Genomic DNA, 22,770 nt, shown 5'->3' with positions numbered 1-22,770 from the left:
TAGAGGACTTTATACAGTGACACAGTTACCAACTGAAATAGCTGCTAGTAAGGTCCACACTTACACGCACAACCATACAGGGCTGTCACACCAGGGAGAACATAGCTGTCAAATAGACAACAGGGTTTTATGTGACAGCTAACAAATCTATGTTTTGTTTTGTTCTTTGTTGTATTGTTTTAGTTTTAAAAAGGTGAACACACACACACATGCACGCATACACATATTGGTTAATATAGGAAGATTTGTGTTACCCGAGGGATAAACTATCTGGAAGGTGAGGAGTCTGGTGGACTCTGGAGAGATGGACAAGGTAGACCAATAGAGCCATCCCATATCCCTCCTGCTGATGGGTTTTCCTCCAGGTAAAACAAATACATGTCATCCAATTACCACCATGCAGGATCCTCAAGTATACACTGGTGTACCAATGAAATATGTCTAGGTAGAGGTGTATTGAAATGTGTCTAATGTATTACTGTTTCATACTCAAAGCTTTTGTTATTTAATGTGATAGTCCTAGAGTTATAATAGATGATAGGGGTATTCATGTTATTGATAATAGATGTATAATGTATGAGTAGTGGTAACAAATCACATACTTTCAATTAGCCATAAACCAGTGTGAACATAAAGTAGTGGTACTCGGTAGAATGAATTGAATAGAATAAGAGTTGGAACTTGATTGAAGTGCCACTAGTCCTTTCCCGCTACCAAGAGATCACCCCTGGGCAGACTCCTAACCTGTCAGTTTTTGAAATGTTCTTGACCCCTCGTGAGATGAGATTGTAACTGGGAGGCTAGGTCAGACCTTGAGAGAAGTAAAATAGCGAGACAGTAACCAAGAACGTCCAAAACACTGTTTCCTGAAAGGTCACACTAACTGTCAGGATGTTGGATCGGGAGAGTAAGTTGTGGAGCAGAAATTTCTTAAGCTTAGGTTATTTGCCAGACAGGTACCAGGTGTAGGCTACCAGCCTCACGGCTTCAAGGGTAGCAGAGACACACTGGTGCCCATACCACCCACTGCAGAGGGGCCAACACTCAGAGAAGGGCCCAAGGGCACTCATGAGTCTGTACTGGAAGGCCTCAAATGCAGTTAGTAGCACCTGAGCCAAAGGCTAAGACTGTTGTCCAGCATGAAGTTGTAGTTTTTCCTCTTTTGTGTTCTCTCATTTCACTCTCTTCTCAGGACGGTTAATTCTTTTGATTATTAGCAGGTGACAGAGACTGGTTCAGGTAATGATAAGGAGGTATTGGGGAGGAAGAAGTTAGTAGCATAATCAGTCCGGCCAATTACTCTATTCAATTCAGGGGTAAAGGAAAATTTGGAAACCTTGGAGCTTGGAGAAAGTGCGAGGGGCTATTGTCTGAGTAGCATTACGTCCGTAAGTACGGCGACCCCATAAAAAAAAAAAGAGACACACCCAGCGATGCCAGTCCAGTAATATTCGGACTTGAGCAGGCATCCTTGAGAATGATAATCATTCTTGGGAGGGTAAGGTTTTAGACCAAACAAAGTGCTGGGCGTGCTCACGCGTGCCTCAGTGATTATATCAAGTAGGATTAGTTCTCTTTCCACTAAATATTCTTGAGGTACCCGAACTATGGGTGGGAGGTCACTAGGGGAAAAAGTAGGACACCTAGGTCCCTTAGTCTGAAGTCTCCCAATGCTTTACAAGCCGATTACTGTTAAATCTGAGTATTGGGAGACTGGGAAGAACGAACAGACAATAGCCCGCCCACAAGTGTTGATGAAAAGAACTGGTGACATTATGAGATGTGTGTATATTAACGCAAGCTGAAAGAGATTGCATATGACATTATTGATAGACATAGGATGATGCTATTGATGAACATGAAGTGTTTAAATGTATTCTGAGCTTAAAGACATGCGTTGGACAGAAGAACCTGTTAAACTTGAAGAACTATAGTAGAGAATTCTGTATAGCTGATACACGTTCTACTGTACCATGTACCTTTCCAAATAATGTATTAAGTGTTTTATTGCACCCTTGAAGGGCATACAAAAAGTTATCTCCAAGCTCCAGAAGTGTACGGTTTATAGTAAAAGAAGAAGTCGTTTAGAGGATTAAGACTCTCTCTTATGATAACTTGTTTAGATCTACAAACAGTGTGGACATACACCAAAGGGGATTTGTATTACATAACAATGAAACGTGGTACTGAGATCCTGCTTATAACATCTTTAAGGTGATAGTTTATTGTACTATCAAAGGGTGGACTGTTGAAGTCGTATAATTGGATGAACGAAAGTATATTGGTTTAATATTGGTTTGCCGTGCGTATTGCGAAGCGTACGCCACGTGTTACGTGACGTGGTGCGTTCGCACGGTAAAATACGCACGCACACACTCGCATTACAACAGTTAGTTATTTATATAATTTCATATTGGTTCTGTTACACCGTAATTCAGGAGCAGATAGTATTCAGTTTATTATTAGTCTATATATATATACATATATATAGATATATGTTGATTATATGTACATTGTAGTGTTATTAAAGGTTTAGGTAATAGGAAAGGTGTCATGCCTGATATCATATTGAAGCCCTAATCATCAGCAGCTGTCCGGTGCAGTCGGCGAATAGATCGCACATTGCATACTTTAGTTATTGATATTAGAGAGTAAAACCTTTGTATGATACTGGCTATGAAAAGGAGCAGACCCCCTGGAGAGAAGACCCCCACCTTTGGATTCCTTAGATTGAATCAACCTATTACCTGTCTGGCCTGGACCCACCCAACATCTGGACCTATAGAAACAATCTACGTCATCTCTATTGTTCACAATGAAACACTGACTGTATATATATTAGCTGCATCTCACTGGGGCCTCAGTCAACTCTGACACAATATTCTATACAGAATATTGTCCATCGGGTCCGGTGATTGCGCAGCGTGCGCAAGCGATTGCATTTGGTATGTACTTATCTTTTGGTATTGGCTGTGCTGTACTGTACTTTATCATGATATAATAATGTATTGAATTGTTGACTATTTACATCTGTTAAAAATAAATCACTTTGTGCTTTGGACACACATTCAATTGATTGGGCAATGCTTATTTTAAAACGATAGAATTACTTTAATACCAGGAAGACTGCCAACCCCAGGGTTTGGTCCTCGGAAGCCATGTCTGCCTTCATAACGTTAAAGAAAGCATTTTCTTCAGCCCCAGTTCTGTCCCAGCCAGATCAAGAACGACCTTTCTTCTTAGAGGTAGATGCATCCTCTGTAGGCATTGGGGCGGTGCTTTTTCAAGAGTCTCCGGCTGGCTCACACAACCCGTGTGGGTTTTTCTCCAGACGATTTCTTCCAAGTGAATGTAACTATGGAATAGGGGACAAGGAGTTACTGGCCATCAAGGCGGCTCTGGAGGAATGGCGACATCTGTTGGAGGGGGCTATATTTCCTGTCACTGTGTTTACCGACCATCGGAACTTAGTGTTCATTCAAGAGGCTCGTTGCCTGAATCCTCGGCAAGCCCGCTGGGCATCCTTCTTCGCTCGATTTAACATGAAGCTCACATTCTGCCCGGGAGCCAAGAACGGACGTGCCGATGCATTATCTCGCTCATTTGACGATTCCGATCGTTTAAGACCGTTGGTTCCTCAGCATATTATTGATCCTTCTAATATCGTAGCCCTTACTAGGACCAAAACGTCCTCTCCTCCTCCAGGCCGGTCATTCGTGGAACCCCATCTCCGGCTCAAGACCCTGCAGTGGGCTCATTCATCCCGCATTGCCGGCCATGCTGGAATAAAGAAGACAACATCGCTGCTTTGCCGACGCTTCTGGTGGCCTAATGTACGTGCCGATGTTGGTAAATTTATTGCTTCCTGTACTACTTGTGCTCAACACAAAACTTGTAGAAGAGTCCCGGCAGGCCTTCTTCGTCCACTCCCTATCCCCGATGCTCCTTGGGAAAGTGTGGCCATGGATTTTATCACAGACCTACCCCTCAGTGCAGGGTTTACCACTATCTGGGTGGTTATTGATCGATTTTCGAAGATGGCACATTTTATTCCTCTAACTGGACTGCCCACGGCCAGTCGTCTGGCAGATATCTTTATCAAGGAGATATTCAGACTACATGGTTTGCCCGAAGGAGATCATTTCGGACCGTGGAGTCCAATTCACATCCCATTTTTGGAGAACCTTTTGTAAGAGATTGAACATAGAATTGAAATTCTCTTCGGGATACCATCCGCAAACCAACGGACAGACGGAGTGAATCAATCAGGATCTCGAGACATTCCTCTGCTGTTTTACCTCCGACAACCAGAATAAATGGTCTCAATTCCTTCCTTGGGCGGAGTTCTCCCATAATCAACACATTCATGAGTCTACCGGATTCTCCCCTTTCTTTATTGTATACGGAAGTCATCCTGTGTTTCCGGATCCTTTTCCAGTGTCCTCTTCACCGGTTCCAGCCGTAGATACTCTTTATCGGGAGTTTTCTCTCATTTGGGCTAAGACTAAGATGGCTTTACTCAAGGCTACTCAGCATCACAAAATCTTTGCAGATCGTCATTGGAGGGCCACTCCTCTCTTAAAGGTGGGAGACCAAGTATTGCTATCCACCCGGGACCTAAGACTAAAGGTTCCTTCTATGAAGATGGCTCCTCGATTTATTGGCCCGTACACCATCATGCAAGTCATTAATCCTGTATGCTTTAAATTGAAACTTCCTCCTTCTCTGAGATGTCATAATACTTTTCATGTCTCATTACTACGACCAGTGGTACTCAATAAATTCTATCGACCTCCCTGTCGTCCCCCACCAATACAAACCTCTTCTGGAACTGAATTCAAAGTCAATCGGATCCTGGCTTCTCGCATTCTTCATGGCAAACAGCAATTTCTTGTCCATTGGAAAGGATTTGGCCCAGAGGAGAGATCATGGGTGGACCAGCAGGACCTTCACGCTCCTAGAATTCTCAAAAAGTTCCTTCAAACAGGAGGAAGAAGAGGAGGGTATACTGTCAGGCACCGTCCGCACGGCCGCCTGACTGCCTGACCGCGCGTCTGGTTGCTAGGCAACCAGATGCATCACTTCCGGATTCCCCCTGCCATCTGACCCCTCGGTGTATGACGCGCCCCGTTGCTAGGCAACGGGACGCTATGTAGGATTCCCGGCGGCAGGGATGACAGCGCTGCAGCGCTGATGCTGATTGGGTCACCACACTATTTAAACCTCTTCCTGCCCTCTAATCAGTGCCAGAGTATCAGGTCTTCCTGTCTCCAGCGTTTGTGTGTACCAGTTGCTGTATTTGTTCCTGACATTCCTCGTGCTGCTTGTGACCCTTTTGACCCGGACCGTTTGACCACCCCTATCTGGATTCTGCCTTTGTACTGCGCTCCCTGAAAGTTACCGACCCGGCTTGCCTCACCATTCTTCTGGATTTCCCTTTGTACCTCCTCTACCTGAACGTTGCTGAACCGGCCTGTCTGACACCCCCTTGTATCTCGCTGTGGACTCTAGGAAGGACCGCGACCTGCGTGTCCCTGCAGCGGAGTCCATACTTCCTTGCGGGGGTTCCTGGTGAATACCAGGGGCACATTAGACTCCGCGCCTTCCTCTGAGTTGCGCCAACAACAGCAGGTACCCACTACCAGTCATACACCCACTATCAGTCGTGACAGCTTCTACGGTTGGAGTTGAAGCAGTTCTGTCTCAGAGGTCCAGTCAAGGCAAATGTCATCCTTGTGCTTTCTATTCTACCTGCTGAGAGGAACTACACCATAGGTGACAAGAAGCTGCTAGCTATTAAATTAGCCTTATGCAAATGGCGCTATCTTTTGGAGAGGGCTCATCACCCAGTCACAGTATTCAAAGATCATAAAAACCTTCTCTACCTGCAGTCTTCTCAGTTAGATACACACATACACATTACCACAAGCCCCCTGTACAATCACACACACACACACACACATTACCACAAGCCCCCTGTGCCATCACACACACACACATTACTACAAGCCCCCTGTGCCATCACACACACACATTACCACAAGCCCCCTATGCCATCACACACACACACACACACACACACACACATTACCACAAGCCCCCTGTGCCATCCCACACACATACATTACCCATTCATCACCACCACACTGTGCCACCTTATGACCACACTGCACCCTCCATGCTGCTTTTCACCCCATCACCTGGCCACACTTCATCACACTATGGCATGCTGCTCCCCCCTTCATCACACTGTGCCATGCTGCTCCCCCTCTCCTTCATCACTGTGTCATGCTGCTCCCCCACTCCTTCATCACTGTGCCATGGTGCTCCCCCCCCCTGCTCCTTCATCACCGTGTCATGGTGCTCTCCCCCTCACCTTCATCCCTGTGCCATAGTGCCCCCCTCTCCTTCATCACTGTGTCATGGTGCCCTTCCCTCTCTTTCATCACTGTGCCATGGTGCCTCCCCCCTCTCCTTCATTACTGTGCATTGGTGCTCCCCCTTTCTCCTTTATCACTGTGCCTTGGTGCTCCCCTCCTCTCTCCTTCATCACTGTGCCTTTCTCTCTACCCCCCCCTCCTTCATCACTGTGCCTCTCTCTCTCCCCCCCTCCTTCATCACTATGCATCTCCTCCCCCCATCTCCTTCATCACTGTGCCTTGCTCTCTCTCTCACCCTTCCCGTTTTTCCTCACTCAGTGCTCTTCTCTGCACCGCTCCTGATGATGTCACGCCCGACAGTCAGTGCAAACGGAGCAGAGAGGAAGGAAGAGAACGCCGGCGCCACGATCACATATTTATTTATTTTAAATACCCAGCTCCCCCCACGAATGAAGGGGGCGGAGCCCCTCCCCCGCAAACAATAATAATAAAAAAAATATGTATGAAACAGTAGCTTTAAAAGAAACTGATAATGGTGCTAATAGGGCCTTTTTCCCCAAGGCCCTATTAACACCATTAACGCTATTATTACAAAGGGCCTTCAAATCTTTAAAGTGTTCTGATAAAGCACCTGAATAGGGAAACTTTTTCAATTGACCGGATAAAATTCAGACCTCTTTTTACATTTTGGCATATCCACATATTCAACCCGACTGGAAATATCTTTATTGAATATCAACATCTCCTACATTATTTTCTTCCCACAAATATTCCAATAAAACTAAACCATCAGTCCCCAGAATCCAACACAATGGGGCTCCCCTCATTTTGGCCCTTTGAGCGATCAAGTATACCTATTTAACTCCGTAAAGATAAATTTGATTCTGTACTTGGGGTAAATTTAAGTCCCTTTGACAAAAGTTTAAGTTGACTCGCATCCAGGGGCTTACTTGAAAGATTGAAAATTCCTTTTATATCATTTATGCTTGTTGATATATTTTGGGTTCTTTTCCCCCCTCTCTTGCCTCTTGATCTTTTCGGAGGCCTGGGTGCCAGGACGTCATATCGATTCCAATGTAGATGTCGGCCCCACACCTCTTCCCTCTTTAAAAAATCATGCTGTTGATTATCACACTGATGTTTGGGTCTAGCCCCTAATTGGTTATAACCATCCTTTCTTCTTGTTCTATAACCACTTCTTAGTGAAGGAGAATTGACCCTGTATCAGAATCAATCCTATCCCTATCATGATAGGAACTTTTCTTTCTTTCAAGGTGAGAATCTATTCCCTTTTTGACTGGTGTATTGATAGTTTCTTATAGGTTCCCTGTCCAGATCAACCTTTCCTTGAGAACTTCTCTTATTATAAGTCTTAATTCTCCCATTCTGGTAATCAATCAAATCTCTAGACAGTTTCTGCCTTTTATTCCCCACTATTTCTTTTTCATATTGTTCCACCCGTCTATTGATCCTATTGTCCCTTATAGAGAAATCCGGATTGTCCTTAAATTGCACCAAATTGTTTCTAGTATCCTCAATCTCTTGAATAGTTTTTTTTAACTTTATTTTCCCTATATTTGATCAGAATCCGCATCAAATTCAATGCACAATTATCTAGGGTCTCTTCTCATTCAGCCGTCAAATTTGGATTGTCATATATTGAGGGCTTCTTTATAATCCTTAGACCTCTAGGTATTTTCTTTAATTCAATGTACTTTTGTAAAAATACAGAATCCCACCGGTGTCTTACTTCATTTTTTAACAGGGTCTCCAATCTTAGAAACTCCTTGTTCATTTTCATATGTGGTGTATTGTGATGTGGGGAAGTGGCTTGTTTTGGGTTTTGTTGTTCTGTGGGAATGTGTATTTGGCGACTGTCTGAAGAAGGTATTCATGTCAGATAGACCTTTTGACTTGCTAGTATGTCTCCTGCCTCTGTCTCTCTATGTGTCCCGTATATAGCTTCAATCACCATTCATAAATATAACATATACATATTGTCATTTTTTTATAAACCAACTTAACAACCATTATCATACTTATATTCCCCACTTATAGATACCACTCATTGAATTCAATAGTCTCATTAAGACCTTCTGGGAATAATGTCTGGAGTTTGAAAATCCACATAGCTTCACCCCGACATAAATTCTTATACCTATCCCCACCCCTAACTGTAACATTATATTTTTCTATCCCTGTAATTTTGATTCCAGATGAATCACTTTTGTGTCTCTCCATAAAATGTCTTGTAAATACTCCTTTTTTAATATTTAATCAATGTTCCCTAAACCTAATCTTTAGAGGGTGGTTCTGCCCACATAATGATGGCCACATGGGCACTTCAATACATATATTACAAAGGCGGTATCACAGTTAATAAATTGTGAAATTTTATGTTCAGCCCCAATCACAGTCGATTTAACCCCTTTCGTTCCACTTTCAATGTACTTACAGCCATTAGGTTTGGTATCTATGTCTTCTCTATGATCTGTTTAGTTTGGGGTCTGAGAAACCTAGGAGCCAAAAGGCTCTTCAGATTACAGTTTTTTTTAAATACAATATTAACTTTTTTTTACTTAAAGTTATCGCTAATAATTTTCTTAACTCTGTATGATTTACTGTTAAAGTAAGAAAAAAAAGGGAAATTTCCATCTTTCCAAGTTTTCCCCTTTACAGCTATCAGTCAACAACAACGAGAAATTGGGGTGGCCAGCCGGCCCTGTACCCGCCGCTACCTTAAAGGCATCAGAAAGACTCGACCCCCCAGAGACACGCTTACACAAACGATACCCCGGGCACCTACCCAAGTCACCTTGAAGATACAAGAACGAAAGGGGAAGACTACTGCGACTGAACATAACACTTGCACCCATGTATTAGACCACTGGCTGCACTGCTTTCCCTCCAACTGCGCTTCATCTGTATTAGAAGAAAAAAACAGGTTAACAAAAATGCATGATGTCACTGAGAAACAATTACAGTACGGGAGGGAAATTCTGAAGAAAAGAGAGATAGAATTTCTCTTGACCCTATACCTATAAAGTCTTCCTAACCCCACCCAACGGCATCCTATTGGCTACTTCAAACTCCTAAAGAAAAACTTAACCTTTAAAGGTAAGTGCTGTGGTGAGAATCCAAGCCCAGTATTTAACAGCATTCAACACGATTTGGGTCCTCATTTATCCTTCCTTCACATGTTGCTCTATAAACTAAACAGTAGTTTGGCTTGTGCAAAACACAAGCCAAACTACTTGAGCCCACACTAGGGCTGATTTATAGTTGGAGGCCCATTTGCTTAAAGTAAAAATGCAGTGGTAGTCTTAAAAGCGATGCTGACAACCCCAACAGTACATACCACGACATGATGACAGCGATGGTGTCACGATACGGAGGACTAGGAGTGTCACAACCTGCATCCTGCAGCTCCTGTCTGCAGGTACATTGTTGGACCTTTGTATATATTTGTATCCTGCCTGTAGTACCACTGTCCACCAAAGGGGCCACTGTGGTACTTAGACTGCTCTTACCTGCCTTGTAATTGCTGGAAGCTTAAACACCTGCTTCTGGACTATATAAGCCTGCATGTCCCAAGCAACCTTTGCCAGATCATCTGTTGCATTTACCTGTGTTGCTGTTCCTCTTCCCTGGCTCCTGCTTGCTACCTGTTCTCTGAGTTTCCAGCACATCTATCCGCAGACCATCTCAGCCACTGTGTCTACTCCAGTATTCTGTGATAAGGCTCTGCAGATTATTGCTACCTGTTGTCTGAATTTTCCAGCACATCTATCCACAGATCATCACAGCCACTGTGTCTACTCCAGTATCCTGTGGCAATGCTTTGCATATTATTGCTACCTGTTCTCTGAAGTTCCCAGAACATCTATCCGCAGATCATCACAACCACTGTGTGTACTCCACTCAGGGCCGGATTAACCATAGGGCTAACTGGGCTTTAGCCCAGGGGCCTATGGCATCCAGGGGGCCCTTGAAAGTGCTCAGCAGCAGTATTGATCGATCAATGACGCGGCCACATCGCGTGTCATGTGACGCGCCCGCCTGTGCGCTGAGGTTGTGCGCTGAGGTTGTGCGCGTCACATGACATTTTTAACGGCGGCCGTCATGTGATGCGGCCGCCGGTAATAATTAAGTTATAGTGCAGCCGTTGGCGGAGCTGGGCGGCCGGCCCTAACAATGGGTAAACTGATCGGCCCGGGGGACCGATGCCCCCGGGCCAGCCCGCGTCTGCATGTGTATAGCCCAAGGGATAAGGTACCTACAAAGTGACTAACTGAACTGGAGTGACAAAGGAGATGTACCTATTTTTTCTAGTGTTATTTGCAACTCAAGTAATGTGCTGGAGTAAAGAGGAATGTAAATAAAGAGGTTTTTTTATAAATGTGGTCTGGTGCCCAAATCATTAAGACATCTGTTTTCACAGCACCATATGTTACCACACCTGTGTTCCAACACCTTAAAGAGACACTGATAAAATCCTGCATGTGTGGGGACCCTCTGGTCATGTATACCCACTATAGAGAGCTAGCCAGGGAAAAGTGCAAGTGAGGAAGTGCATTGCCACCTCTGCACCTCTGGACTGTACACACAGTGATGAGGAGGGGCAGGGGGTGACTTGCAGACAATTCAACATCAGTGCTGCAAGGTTACTAGACACTTCATCTGGTCTAGTAACCTTGCAGATTAGTAAGAGCACAACACTTTTCTGCCTTTTCTTATTCCAGGGGGAATGGTCATCCCCAAACTTGCCTGCTAACTTTTGCTGACTCCCCTCTGGGAGATCCTTGATTTGAGGTCAGCTGGCGTCTGTGGGAGGATGCGAGGTGACACCATCACTTCTTTACCATATCCCCACACCTAGTTGCGATCTGTGGCATTGCATGGGCTTAGCAGTGTGAATTGCATAATTAAGCCCCACCTCTGACCAGAATCTGGAAGAGTATGGTCATCCCTCTGATAGAGAACAGGCTACCTCGATTTGATGGGCAAGAGGCTGGTTGCACAAATCCAAAGGTACTAGTTGACCCTGGTGCTGCATGATAAGGGGATGCCTGAAAGTAATCTGAGACCAGAAAGCAGGCTACACTGGTAGGGCACACTGCACTATGCACTCGAGTTAGATGCAACACTGTTTTTCTTGCTCCCCCTTTTTGGTTTAAGAAAGAATTGGTCCGTAAATGGCACTATTATTGATTTAGGGGTCTATTCATCACCAAGATGCGGTACAGCTATATATGCATCGCTGCACATCGCAGTAATGCATATTTAGGTGCCGCTAAGATGCACCATGCCGGGTCTACTCTGGGAGCCCCGATGAAGTGACTCCTCTCCTGCGGTCTTTTTATCCTGCTTACCGGCAGCGCTAACAGTGGAAGAGCTGTGCACAGTGTCAGCCTAAACAGAGGAGATTTCTATGATATCTCCTCCGTTAGGCAGTTAATACATAGCAAACTATGTATTAACGGCTGTTTCCGCATCTTTTAAGTAAGTTTTTGCTTGATGCATAGACTAGAGATGGGTGGGCTCGGTTCCCCGAGATCCGAATCCATCCGAATTTTGCCTATCCGAGTACTGAGCACGCTTGGTACTCTCCCGCCCGTTCGGTATCGAAATCGAGGCAAAACGTCATCGTGACGTATTCGTATTTCTGAGCTCGGTTCTCGCGAGATTTAATAAAACATAAATACCCGCCTCCACAGCAATCCATCGCCATTTGACAGAGGGAGAGAGCAGGGTTAGATCACAGGCTATATTAGCGCAGGGACAGAGCAATAATTGTACACATTATTGTTTCAATTCTATTCTATACAATGCTAATATTAATACCAATTGTATTAGCCATTGTTAGAGCAGTAAGAGAGGAGGATAGAGGAGGCTTTTAAAATTTGTTGCACTCCAAGTGCTTTTGGGGTGTCCCATACTCCCCAATGTTTTACAGTTATTTTTCTGGCTGTCAAGTCATATTTGTCAGTAGTATCTTAAACAATATTTTGCACTCCAAGTGCTTTTGGGGTGTCCCATATTCCCCAGTGTTTTACAGTAATTTTTCTGGCCGTCAAAAGTCATATTTGTCAGCAGTATCTAAAACAATATTTTGCACTCCAAGTGCTTTTGGGGTGTCCCATATACCCCAGTGTTTTACAGTTATTTTTCTGGCTGTCAAAAGGCATATTTGTCAGCAGTATCTAAAACAATATTTTGCACTCCAAGTGCTTTTGGGGTCTCCGATATTTCCCAGTGTGAAACACTAATTTTTCTGGCTGTCAAAAGTCATATTTGTTAGCAGTATCTAAAACAATATTTTGCACTCCAAGTGCTTTTGGGGTGTCCTATATTCCTCAGTGTTTTACAGTTATTTTTCTGGCTGTCAAAAGTCATATTTGTCAGCAGTATCTAAAACAATATTTTGCACTGCAAGTGCTTTTGGGGTGTCCCATATACCCCCGTGTTTTACAGTTATTTTTCTGGCTGTCAAATGGCATATTTGTCAGCAGTATCTAAAACAATATTTTGCACTCCAAGTGCTTTTGGGGTCTCCGATATTTCCCAGTGTGAAACACTAATTTTTCTGGCTGTCAAAAGTCATATTTGTCACCAGTATCTAAAACAATATTTTGCACTACAAGTGCTTATGGGGTGTCCTATATTCCTCAGTGTTTTACAGTTATTTTTCTGGCTGTCAAAAGTCATATTTGTCAGCAGTATCTAAAACAATATTTTGCACTCCAAGTGCTTTTGGGGTGTCCCATATTCCCCAGTGTTTTATAGTAATCTTTCTGGCTGTCAGCAGCATCTAAAACAATATTTTGCACTACAAGTGCTTTTGGGGTGTCCCATATACCCCAGTGTTTTACAGTTATTTTTCTGGCTGTCAAAAGGCATATTTGTCAGCAGTATCTAAAACAATATTTTGCACTCCAAGTGCTTTTGGGGTCTCCGATATTTCCCAGTGTGAAACACTAATTTTTCTGGCTGTCAAAAGTCATATTTGTTAGCAGTATCTAAAACAATATTTTGCACTCCAAGTGCTTTTGGGGTGTCCTATATTCCTCAGTGTTTTACAGTTATTTTTCTGGCTGTCAAAAGTCATATTTGTCAGCAGTATCTAAAACAATATTTTGCACTGCAAGTGATTTTGGGGTGTCCCATATACCCCAGTGTTTTACAGTTATTTTTCTGGCTGTCAAAAGGCATATTTGTCAGCAGTATCTAAAACAATATTTTGCAATCCAAGTGCTTTTGGGGTCTCCGATATTTCCCAGTGTGAAACACTAATTTTTCTGGCTGTCAAAAGTCATATTTGTCAGCAGTATCTAAAACAATATTTTGCACTACAAGTGCTTATGGGGTGTCCTATATTCCTCAGTGTTTTACAGTTATTTTTCTGGCTGTCAAAAGTCATATTTGTCAGCAGTATCTAAAACAATATTTTGCACTCCAAGTGCTTTTGGGGTGTCCCATATTCCCCAGTGTTTTATAGTAATCTTTCTGGCTGTCAGCAGCATCTAAAACAATATTTTGCACTACAAGTGCTTTTGGGGGTGTCCCATATACTCCAGTGTTTTACAGTTATTTTTCTGGCTGTCAAAAGGCATATTTGTCAGCAGTATCTAAAACAATATTTTGCACTCCAAGTGCTTTTGGGGTCTCCGATATTTCCCAGTGTGAAACACTAATTTTTCTGACTGTCAAAAGTCATATTTGTTAGCAGTATCTAAAACAATATTTTGCACTCCAAGTGCTTTTGGGGTGTCCTATATTCCTCAGTGTTTTACAGTTATTTTTCTGGCTGTCAAAAGTCATATTTGTCAGCAGTATCTAAAACAATATTTTGCACTGCAAGTGCTTTTGGGGTGTCCCATATATCCCAGTGTTTTACAGTTATTTTTCTGGCTGTCAAAAGTCATATTTGTCAGCAGTATCTAAAACAATATTTTGCACTCCAAGTGCTTTTGGGGTGTCCCATATTCCCCAGTGTTTTATAGTAATCTTTCTGGCTGTCAGCAGCATCTAAAACAATATTTTGCACTACAAGTGCTTTTGGGGTGTCCCATATACCCCAGTGTTTTACAGTTATTTTTCTGGCTGTCAAAAGTCATATTTGTCAGCAGTATCTAAAACAATATTTTGCACTCCAAGTGCTTTTGGGGTCTCCGATATTTCCCAGTGTGAAACACTAATTTTTCTGGCTGTCAAAAGTCATATTTGTCAGCAGTATCTAAAACAATAGTTTGCACTCCAAGTGCTTTGAGTATTTTCTACAATTGGAGGGGGGCCTAGAGAGAGAGAAACCAAACTGGCTTTGTTCATTTCAATTAATATTATACAGTCTATAATGACTGAATTTTTGAGTATTTTCTACAAGTGGAAGGGGGCCTAGAGAGACAGAACCCAAACTGGCTTTGACCATTTCAATTAATATTGTACAGTGTCACATGCTGCTCATTCCGCTTCCATAGACCAAGACTGAGACACTCACATGTGTCTTATTAACAAACCTCTAAGTGCTGATCTGCGCATGTGCAGACTGATTACCTGTCCACTTCTAATTAGATTCCTATTGGTTCCTGTGTTGGCTCCAGATTTAAAAAGGCACTTCCTCCCTTTCCTCTGGGCCTGTTGATCAAGTTACCTGTCTGGTTAGGCTCTTACCTATTCATTTGAGCTCTCTTCTGGATCGTCAGTGCCTATGCTGCTGTGTGCAATTCCACGGACTTTACAGCTCAAGCTGCAACTGTCTTTGCTGAGTTGCTATTCCACAGACTATTCAGCTCAAGCTACACTTGCCTCTGTTGTGTTGCTATTCCACAGACTTTACAGCTCAAGCTGCAATTGTCTCTGCTGTGTTACTACTCCGCGGTCTGTACCGCTTAAGCTGCACCTGTTTCCACTGTGTTACTACTCCACTGGTTGTACCACTCAGCTGCACCTGTCTCTACTGTGTTGCCATTCCATGGGCTATACCGCTCAAGCTGCAACCACCTTTGCTGTGTGCTACACCATGGACTAACTTGCTTCAGCTAGACCCGTCTCTGCTGTGTTACTACGCTACAGGTTGTACCACTCAAGCTGCATCTACCTCTGCTGTGTTGCTATATCTCGGGCTATACTGCTCCAGCTGCACCTGTTTCTACTGTGTTGCTACTCTGCGGGCTATACCGCTCAAGCTGCAACTACCTCCGCTGTGTGCTACTCTGTGAGTTATACTGCTCAAGCTGCAACCACCGTCGCTGTGTGCTACATCACGGGCTATACCGCTCAAACTACAACCACCTCCGCTGTGTGCAACTTCACGGACTATACCGCTCAAGCTTCAAACCATCTCTACTTTGTGTCACGCCTCGGGCTATACTGCTCCAGCCGCATCTGCCCTCGCTGTATCGTTGACCCTGGAACGGGACTGTTTAAACCACACCTGATGCTGTCAGCTTGCTCCTTCAAGTCATCTCTTGGAGCCGTTCTATCTAGCTTCATCTGTTCCGCATTGGTCACTCCGGCTCAGTGGCATTACAGGTCGTATAACCAAGCTGCTTGTTGTCCTCTTTCCTGGCTGAACTGTTCAAGTATCATTGAAAATATTAAGGCACTATTGGTATCGGGCCTCTGCCGCATCTACTGTGTATCTACGGCTACCTGGACTGTTAAACTCTCCTTTGATGTGTGCTGTGCTATTGTGATACCATACCCTTGTGCCTCATTCTTTCCACCCTATTGCTGGGCGGTTCATTCAAAGCCATATCCATTTACTCATTGATTATTCATATTGTCTATGACATTGCCGGTGGCTCCGCCCACCTTGTACCACGTTTCTAGTGTATATTCATCTACCAAGACTTTCCTGTATATTCATTCAGTCATCATTAAACCGCTGATTGTACTTTTATCCTGCATCTGTCATCTGTTTGAACCTCGGGGTACCATTTCCACTTACCAGTGTATAGTTAAGACTCTTCCTGAGGATCCGTTCTCACAACATCACTGAACGGATTCAGAGTCCAAAATACCAAACCGTGACAGTATCAACAGGTCACAATGGATTCTGCTGGGGAGTCTTCAATTACCGATATGTTACAACATTTACTTACCCGGGTTGAACAACAAGATGCGGGTCAATGACAACTCTCTCAGTGGCTCCAAACGCTGTCCTCAAGAATAGACTCTATTCAAACTACTTTTTCTACTACTCTCCGGATTCCGTCTCCTCCTAAATTTGATGGCGACCCCAAAGTCTGTAGAGGTTTCCTCAATCAGTGTTCGATTCAATTTGAATTACAACCTCAGAACTTTCCTACTCAGAGGACTAAAGTTGCCGATTTAATATCTTTACTTTCTGGCCGGGCCTTGGCCTGGGCCTCTTCCCTCTGGGAGCGTGATGATCCTCTCTTGGCTGACTGCGCTGCTTTTGTAGCCACATTTCGGAAAATTTTTGATGAACCTGGCCTTGTTACTTCTGCAGCATCAAGTATTCTTACACTCCATCAGGGGTCACGATCAGTGGTGCAATATGTGATCTCCTTCCGCACCTTATTATCAGAATTACGTTGGAATAATGATGCCCTAGTGGCTACTTTCTGGCACGGCTTGTCAGATAAGATTAAGGATGCCCTTGCCTCCCAGGAATTACCTGCTACCTGATCAATTGCCTCTGCAAAGTCGTGTGTATCCTTTATCTTTGCTACAGACTCAAGCCATGTCCGACTATGTCCAAGAGAATTCCCAAAGAGGATTAATTAGACCTTCTTCCTATCCTGCCGAGCCAAGTGGGACCCATCAATCCTTTCCTAGGTTTACCCCCCTCCCGCCCACCCAGGTTCCTGCTGTTAATCTCATTCAACGAAGATTTTTTGCTATCTGGAATCAAGTAAGGAGCTGTCTTAAGAAATCTTCCAAACGATACAAGTTTGCGGCAGATAGAAAACGTCGAGCCGCACCTGTTTTCAAGATAGGTGATAGAGTATGGTTCTCCACAAAGAATATCCGTCTCAAGACTCCTTATATGAAGTTTGCTCCCCGCTTTATTGGTCCTTAAACTATATCTAAAATAATTAATCCAGCTTCTGTGAAATTATCTTTACCAGCTGCTCTTCGGATCTCCAATTCGTTCCATGTCTCTTTGTTGAAACCATTAAGCATCAACCGTTTTTTATCTACTCATACTTCTTCGATAACACCTAAAGTTCATTTGGATCAGGAATTCGAGGTCAAACAAATCTTGGATTCAAAAATATCTAAAAGAAGTTTGAAGTATTTAGTGGACTGGAAAGGCTTTGGTCCTGAGGAATGTTCCTGGATCTGCGCTGCGGATGTTCATGCTCCAGTTCTGGTTAAGAATTTTCACAAGAACTTTCCATCTAAGCCGAATCCTAGGTGTGCGGTGCCCACCTTTAAAAGGGGGGGTACTGTCACACGCTGCTCATTCGGCTTCCATAGACCAAGACTGAGACACTCACTTGTGTCTCATTAACAGACTTCAAACTTCTAAGTGCTGATCTGCGCATGTGCAGACTGATTACCTGTCCACTAATAATTAGATTCCTATTGGTTCCTGTGTTGGCTCCAGACCTGAAAAGGCACTTCTTCCCTTTCCTCTGGGCCTGTTGATCAAGTTACCTGTCTGGTTAGGCTCTTACCTATTCATTTGAGCTATCTTCTGGATCGTCAGTGCCTCTGCTGCTGTGTGCAATTCCACATACAGCTCAAGCTACACTTGCCTCTACTGTGTTGCTATTCCACTGACTTTACTGCTCAAGCTGCAACTGTCTTTGCTGTGTTGCTATTCCACAGACTATTCAGCTCAAGCTACACTTGCCTCTGCTGTGTTGCTATTCCATGGACTTTACAGCTCAAGCTGCAACTGTCTCTGCTGTGTTACTACTCCACGGTCTGTACCGCTCAAGCTGCACCTGTTCCCACTGTGTTACTACTCCACTGGTTGTACCACTCAGCTGCACCTGTCTCTACTGTGTTGCCATTCCATGGGCTATACCGCTCAAGCTGCAACCACCTTTGCTGTGTGCTACATCATGGACTAACTCGCTTCAGCTGCACCCGTCTCTGCTGTGTTACTACGCTACAGGTTGTACCACTCAAGCTGCATCTACCTCTGCTGTGTTGCTATATCTCAGGCTATACTGCTCCAGCTGCACCTGTTTCTACTGTATGCTACTCTGCGGGCTATAACGCTCAAGCTGCAACTACCTCCGCTGTGTGCTACTCTGTGAGTTATACCGCTCAAGCTGCAACCACCGTCGCTGTGTGCTACATCACGGGCTATACCGCTCAAACTACAACCACCTCTGCTGTGTGCAACTTCACGGACTATATCAAGCTGCAAAACATCTCTACTGTGTGTCATGCCTCGGGCTATACTGCTCCAGCCGCATCTGCCCTTGCTGTATCGTTGACCCTGGAACGGGACTGTTTAAACCACACCTGACGCTGTCAGCTTGCTCCTTCAAGTCATCTCTTGGAGCCGTTCTATCCAGCTTCATCTGTTCCGCATTGGTCACTCAGTCATCATTAAACTGCTGATTGTACTTTTATCCTGCATCTGTCATCTGTTTCTACCTCGGGGTACCATTTCCACTTACCAGTGTATAATTATACTCTCCCTGAGGATCCGTTCTCACAGCATCACTGAACGGATCCAGAGTCCAAAATACCAAACCGTGACATACAGTCTATAACGGCTGAATTTTGGAGTATTTTTTACAAGTGGAGGGGGGCCTATAGAGACAGGAACCAAACTTCCTTTGTCCATTTCTATTAATATTTTACAGTCTATAACGGCTGAATTTTTGAGTATTTTCTACAAGTGGAGGGTGGCCTATAGAGACCGAAACCAAACTGCCTTTGTCCATTTCAATTTATATTGTACAGTCTATAACAGCTGACTTTTTGAGTATTTTCTACAATTGGAGGGAGGCCTAGAGAGACAGAAACCAAACTGCCTTTGTCCATTTCTTTACATATTTAAGGATAAGTGTAGGGTGTAATATACATCCAAAGACGATGGCTGCATTGCCAATATGCATAGATGGAGAGGAAGACAATCTGGTTTGTGTGTAGAATTAATGAAGGCCTACCAGGAATTGAACTGTTTTTTTGATAATTTATTAGCTTTACAATTACATTACTTATCCAAGTAACAGGTGGAGCACTAAATTTGGTTATTTTATGCCCCAAAACATTGATTTTTAAACAAAATAGCAAAACAAAATCGAACAAAACCAAAACCAAAACACGCAATGGCGGTTTGGCAAAACCAAAACCAAAACACGACGGTAATCCCGATCCAAAATTAAAGTCTTTTTAAATCAGGGAAAAAAACACACAACAAAAAAAAATTAAGGCGTTGAAACGAAAAAGAAGTGTAACTCAGGAAAAGTTAAGTGCCGATAAAAAAAAAAATTGCCAACATGCCATTCTACACACGCAGTGGCAAAGAAAGAATGAGGCCTTCGCCTTTCTCTATTAGTGGCAGATCAAAAAATGTTCCTGACCCTTCTTCTTGTACGGTCACTCGTAACCAAGCAAGACCAAGTAATTTGGAGTCTAACAGTGGTGCACAACTACTGTTACGCGTGAAAGCCGAGCTGCAAGACAACAGTAAGGCAATAGAGGATAATGTTTGCTCAGAATCAGAAATGACACCAATCCCTGTGGAGAGTCCATCCACCAGTGGTATGTCTAATCGTGAGCATTCTGATAATGTACCCATAAAGAAGGGCCCTTTCAGCAGTTCTGTCCGAGTGTAGCCGGTGATACACCAAGTGAGGATGACACTTTGGAATTAGAAGAGGATGAGGGGGAGATTTGTGTAGCCGACGAGGACACTGGTTAGGATGCAGTTGATTGTGTAAGTCCTGCACCAGTGGCACCAGTGTGGCACCAGTGGCAGCAGTTCTGGTACGTGAGGTTCTGGCACCAATTTGCACTTTCCAAACACAAGCAGGGATGACGCAGGTGGCAGACCACAACAGTTTGACATCTGGGCTGGTTTGAAGGATTTGACAAAAAAATGTGTGACCTTGCCCATAACTCCAACCAATCCTACTATTAACATGCAAAGGATGGTGGAGGGCCTAGCAGGGTTTAAACTGTATTTTTCCTAATTTTCACTAATAAGGTTTGGGTGTAATATACACCCAAAGACGAGTGCTCAATTGCTAAGAGTCATTGATGAAGAGGAAGACAAGCAGGCTTGTCTGTAGAATTTGCAGGCAAATTCTACTGCGTTATATAGGTAACACCCAAAGAGAAGAGCTACATTGCTCAATTGCTAATTGTAATTGCTGAAATAGAAATAATAGGGCTGACAGTGTTGGTCTAAATCTGCAGTTACATTTTATTGTACCATAGCTCACTCAGAAACAGGAGAGGTGACAGGGTTTAGTGATAATCTTCCTCAAACAATACTAATTCATCCCACCATCATAGAAGTCTGTGTAGGATGATGTAATTGCCAATAATGGCCTTCCAAATGGAATTGCTAGTTGATTTTAGGGCAGAGCTGTCACGATTTTTGGCCAATTCTTTTAAAGCAGAGCAAATATCAAAATGTTGTGCGGATTCATCTGCATCACCACTGGGTGTCTTGGGAAAGCAATTTTTTTTACAACAAGTAGTTGCCAGAGAAACTGAAGGAGAAAGACGTCCAAACAAGATGTTGATAGCGCTTGGATCCTTGCGAAGCAAATTAAGTATTTAATCTACAATTAAAATATAGTTAGCACTTTTACTTTGTTTTATTACACACGTTAAATTTCTTTAGCTCCTTGTCAAAATGTATTATTAAGGCAATCACTAGACTCAAGCTAACTGTGTCTGCACTCTCATCACAGGTGACTACTTCGCTGGACTAAAGTATATTCCCCTCAAATGCTAGTCTTCTTGCAGCTGCTGCATTCTCCTACATGATGTTGCAGAAACCAGAAATTGATCCTAAATTTTTCGGGACACAAACAGCATCTCCTGCATGTCATTTTTTAAAAGTTCTGTAACACCAAGTTGTTTGTGTGTGCAAAACAGGAAATGTGATGGAATTCAACCCGCTGTAATGCTTGAACAATATTGGGGTCATAATCAGAAATGACATATACTCAGGAGAGTCCAAGCAGGATTAGCCATCTTTCAATGACATCCCTTAGTTTTTATAACAGATTGTCAGCTGTATGCCTCTTATTGAAGCTGCTGATACACAGAGTAGCCTACTTCTGAAAAATGTGACGTACTTGGGTACATGTTGCTGCTGTCTCTGCTGGTGAAGGCGAATGACCAACCCAGTGAGCTATCACAGTCATATAATCTTTACTTTGCCCAGTTCCGCTTGCCCACGTATCTGTGGTTAAGTGTACAGTGGGTAGAACGCCATTTTGTAGCCCAATAATTAAATTTTTAGGAACCTCCAGGTACAGGTGGGTAATAGCTTTTCTAGTAAAATTGTATAGTAATGACATTTGCTAACAGGGACAGAACACCTCAATTAAATGTCTCAAACCAACTGTATTAATAGTGGACATTGGACGCAGATCTAATACTAGCATAGTACTCAGGGCGTCTGTGATCCGCTTTGCGACTGGGTGACAGGTTTCATACTTGCTTCCTCTTGCAAAGGATTGTTTAACTGTAAATTGTTGCTTCTGGGGATATTGATGATGAAGGTGTTGGGGGTGTAGATTGCCGGTGCTATCATGTAGATGAGAGAAGGGAGGTAAATGATGCTGGACTGCTTGTTGTTATTTTTTTTAACCTAAGTTTCTGATTTTCCCAACAGCTTTCCAAGAAGTCACTGAAAAATGACGTAACATGGATGAGGATCCCAGATGGTTAAGGTCCCTACCTCTACTGAGTGTGGCTTTAAAAATGCTACAAATGGCTAGACAACTGTTGTCAGGATTTGTGTAAAAATAATTCCACACTTAAGAGATGGATTTTTGGTCTTATGCCCAGGCATGACAATGGCCTTTTTCTTATCACTGGCAAGAACTGCAGCAATTTTTCTTTTAAAGTGTATGAAAATCATATTGTGACCTAGGAGGTGGTCATAATTGAATGGAAATGACTTGAAATTAGTGTTAGTGAGGTTAATAATAATGTAGGTACAAAATAATACCTAAATTATGTTATTTTAGCCCAAAAAAAATTGCAAAACAAAACCAAACAAAAACAAAACCAAAACACGCAAGGGCGGTTTGGCAAAACCAAAACACGACGATAATCCAGATCCAAAACCAAAACCAAAACACGGGGGTCAGTGAGCATCTCTACTTTTAAGCACCATAAGAATTTTTTTCACATTGTTTTTGTTTGTCCACTGTGTCGCTTAGAAAACTGTATTAGTTGAGGGAGGTCATGGGCAGTTGCAGAAAGC

General features: G+C 43.3%; 1 protein-coding gene across 2 annotated transcripts in view; it reads right to left on the bottom strand.

Annotated features, from left to right (window-relative positions):
- The window catches only part of CD164L2 (CD164 molecule like 2), a 94,253-nt gene that overhangs the window by 43,931 nt on the left and 27,552 nt on the right, over nucleotides 1-22,770 (bottom strand). Inside the window, exon 3 of one of the 2 annotated variants that reach the window (XM_075198124.1) lies at nucleotides 9,187-9,302. The exons of the other annotated variant lie outside the window; for it this stretch is intronic. Within the exon in view, the coding sequence (XP_075054225.1) occupies nucleotides 9,187-9,256 (70 nt within the window). The 5' untranslated portion in view covers nucleotides 9,257-9,302. The remainder of the gene's footprint in view (nucleotides 1-9,186; nucleotides 9,303-22,770) is intronic. 2 annotated transcript variants of the gene reach the window in all.

This window comes from Mixophyes fleayi, chromosome 2 (assembly GCF_038048845.1).
Source record: "Mixophyes fleayi isolate aMixFle1 chromosome 2, aMixFle1.hap1, whole genome shotgun sequence".
Classification (NCBI taxonomy): domain Eukaryota; kingdom Metazoa; phylum Chordata; class Amphibia; order Anura; family Limnodynastidae; genus Mixophyes; species Mixophyes fleayi.
The sequence above is the reverse complement of the archived record's forward strand: the minus strand, read 5'-3'. Positions and strand labels throughout refer to the sequence as shown.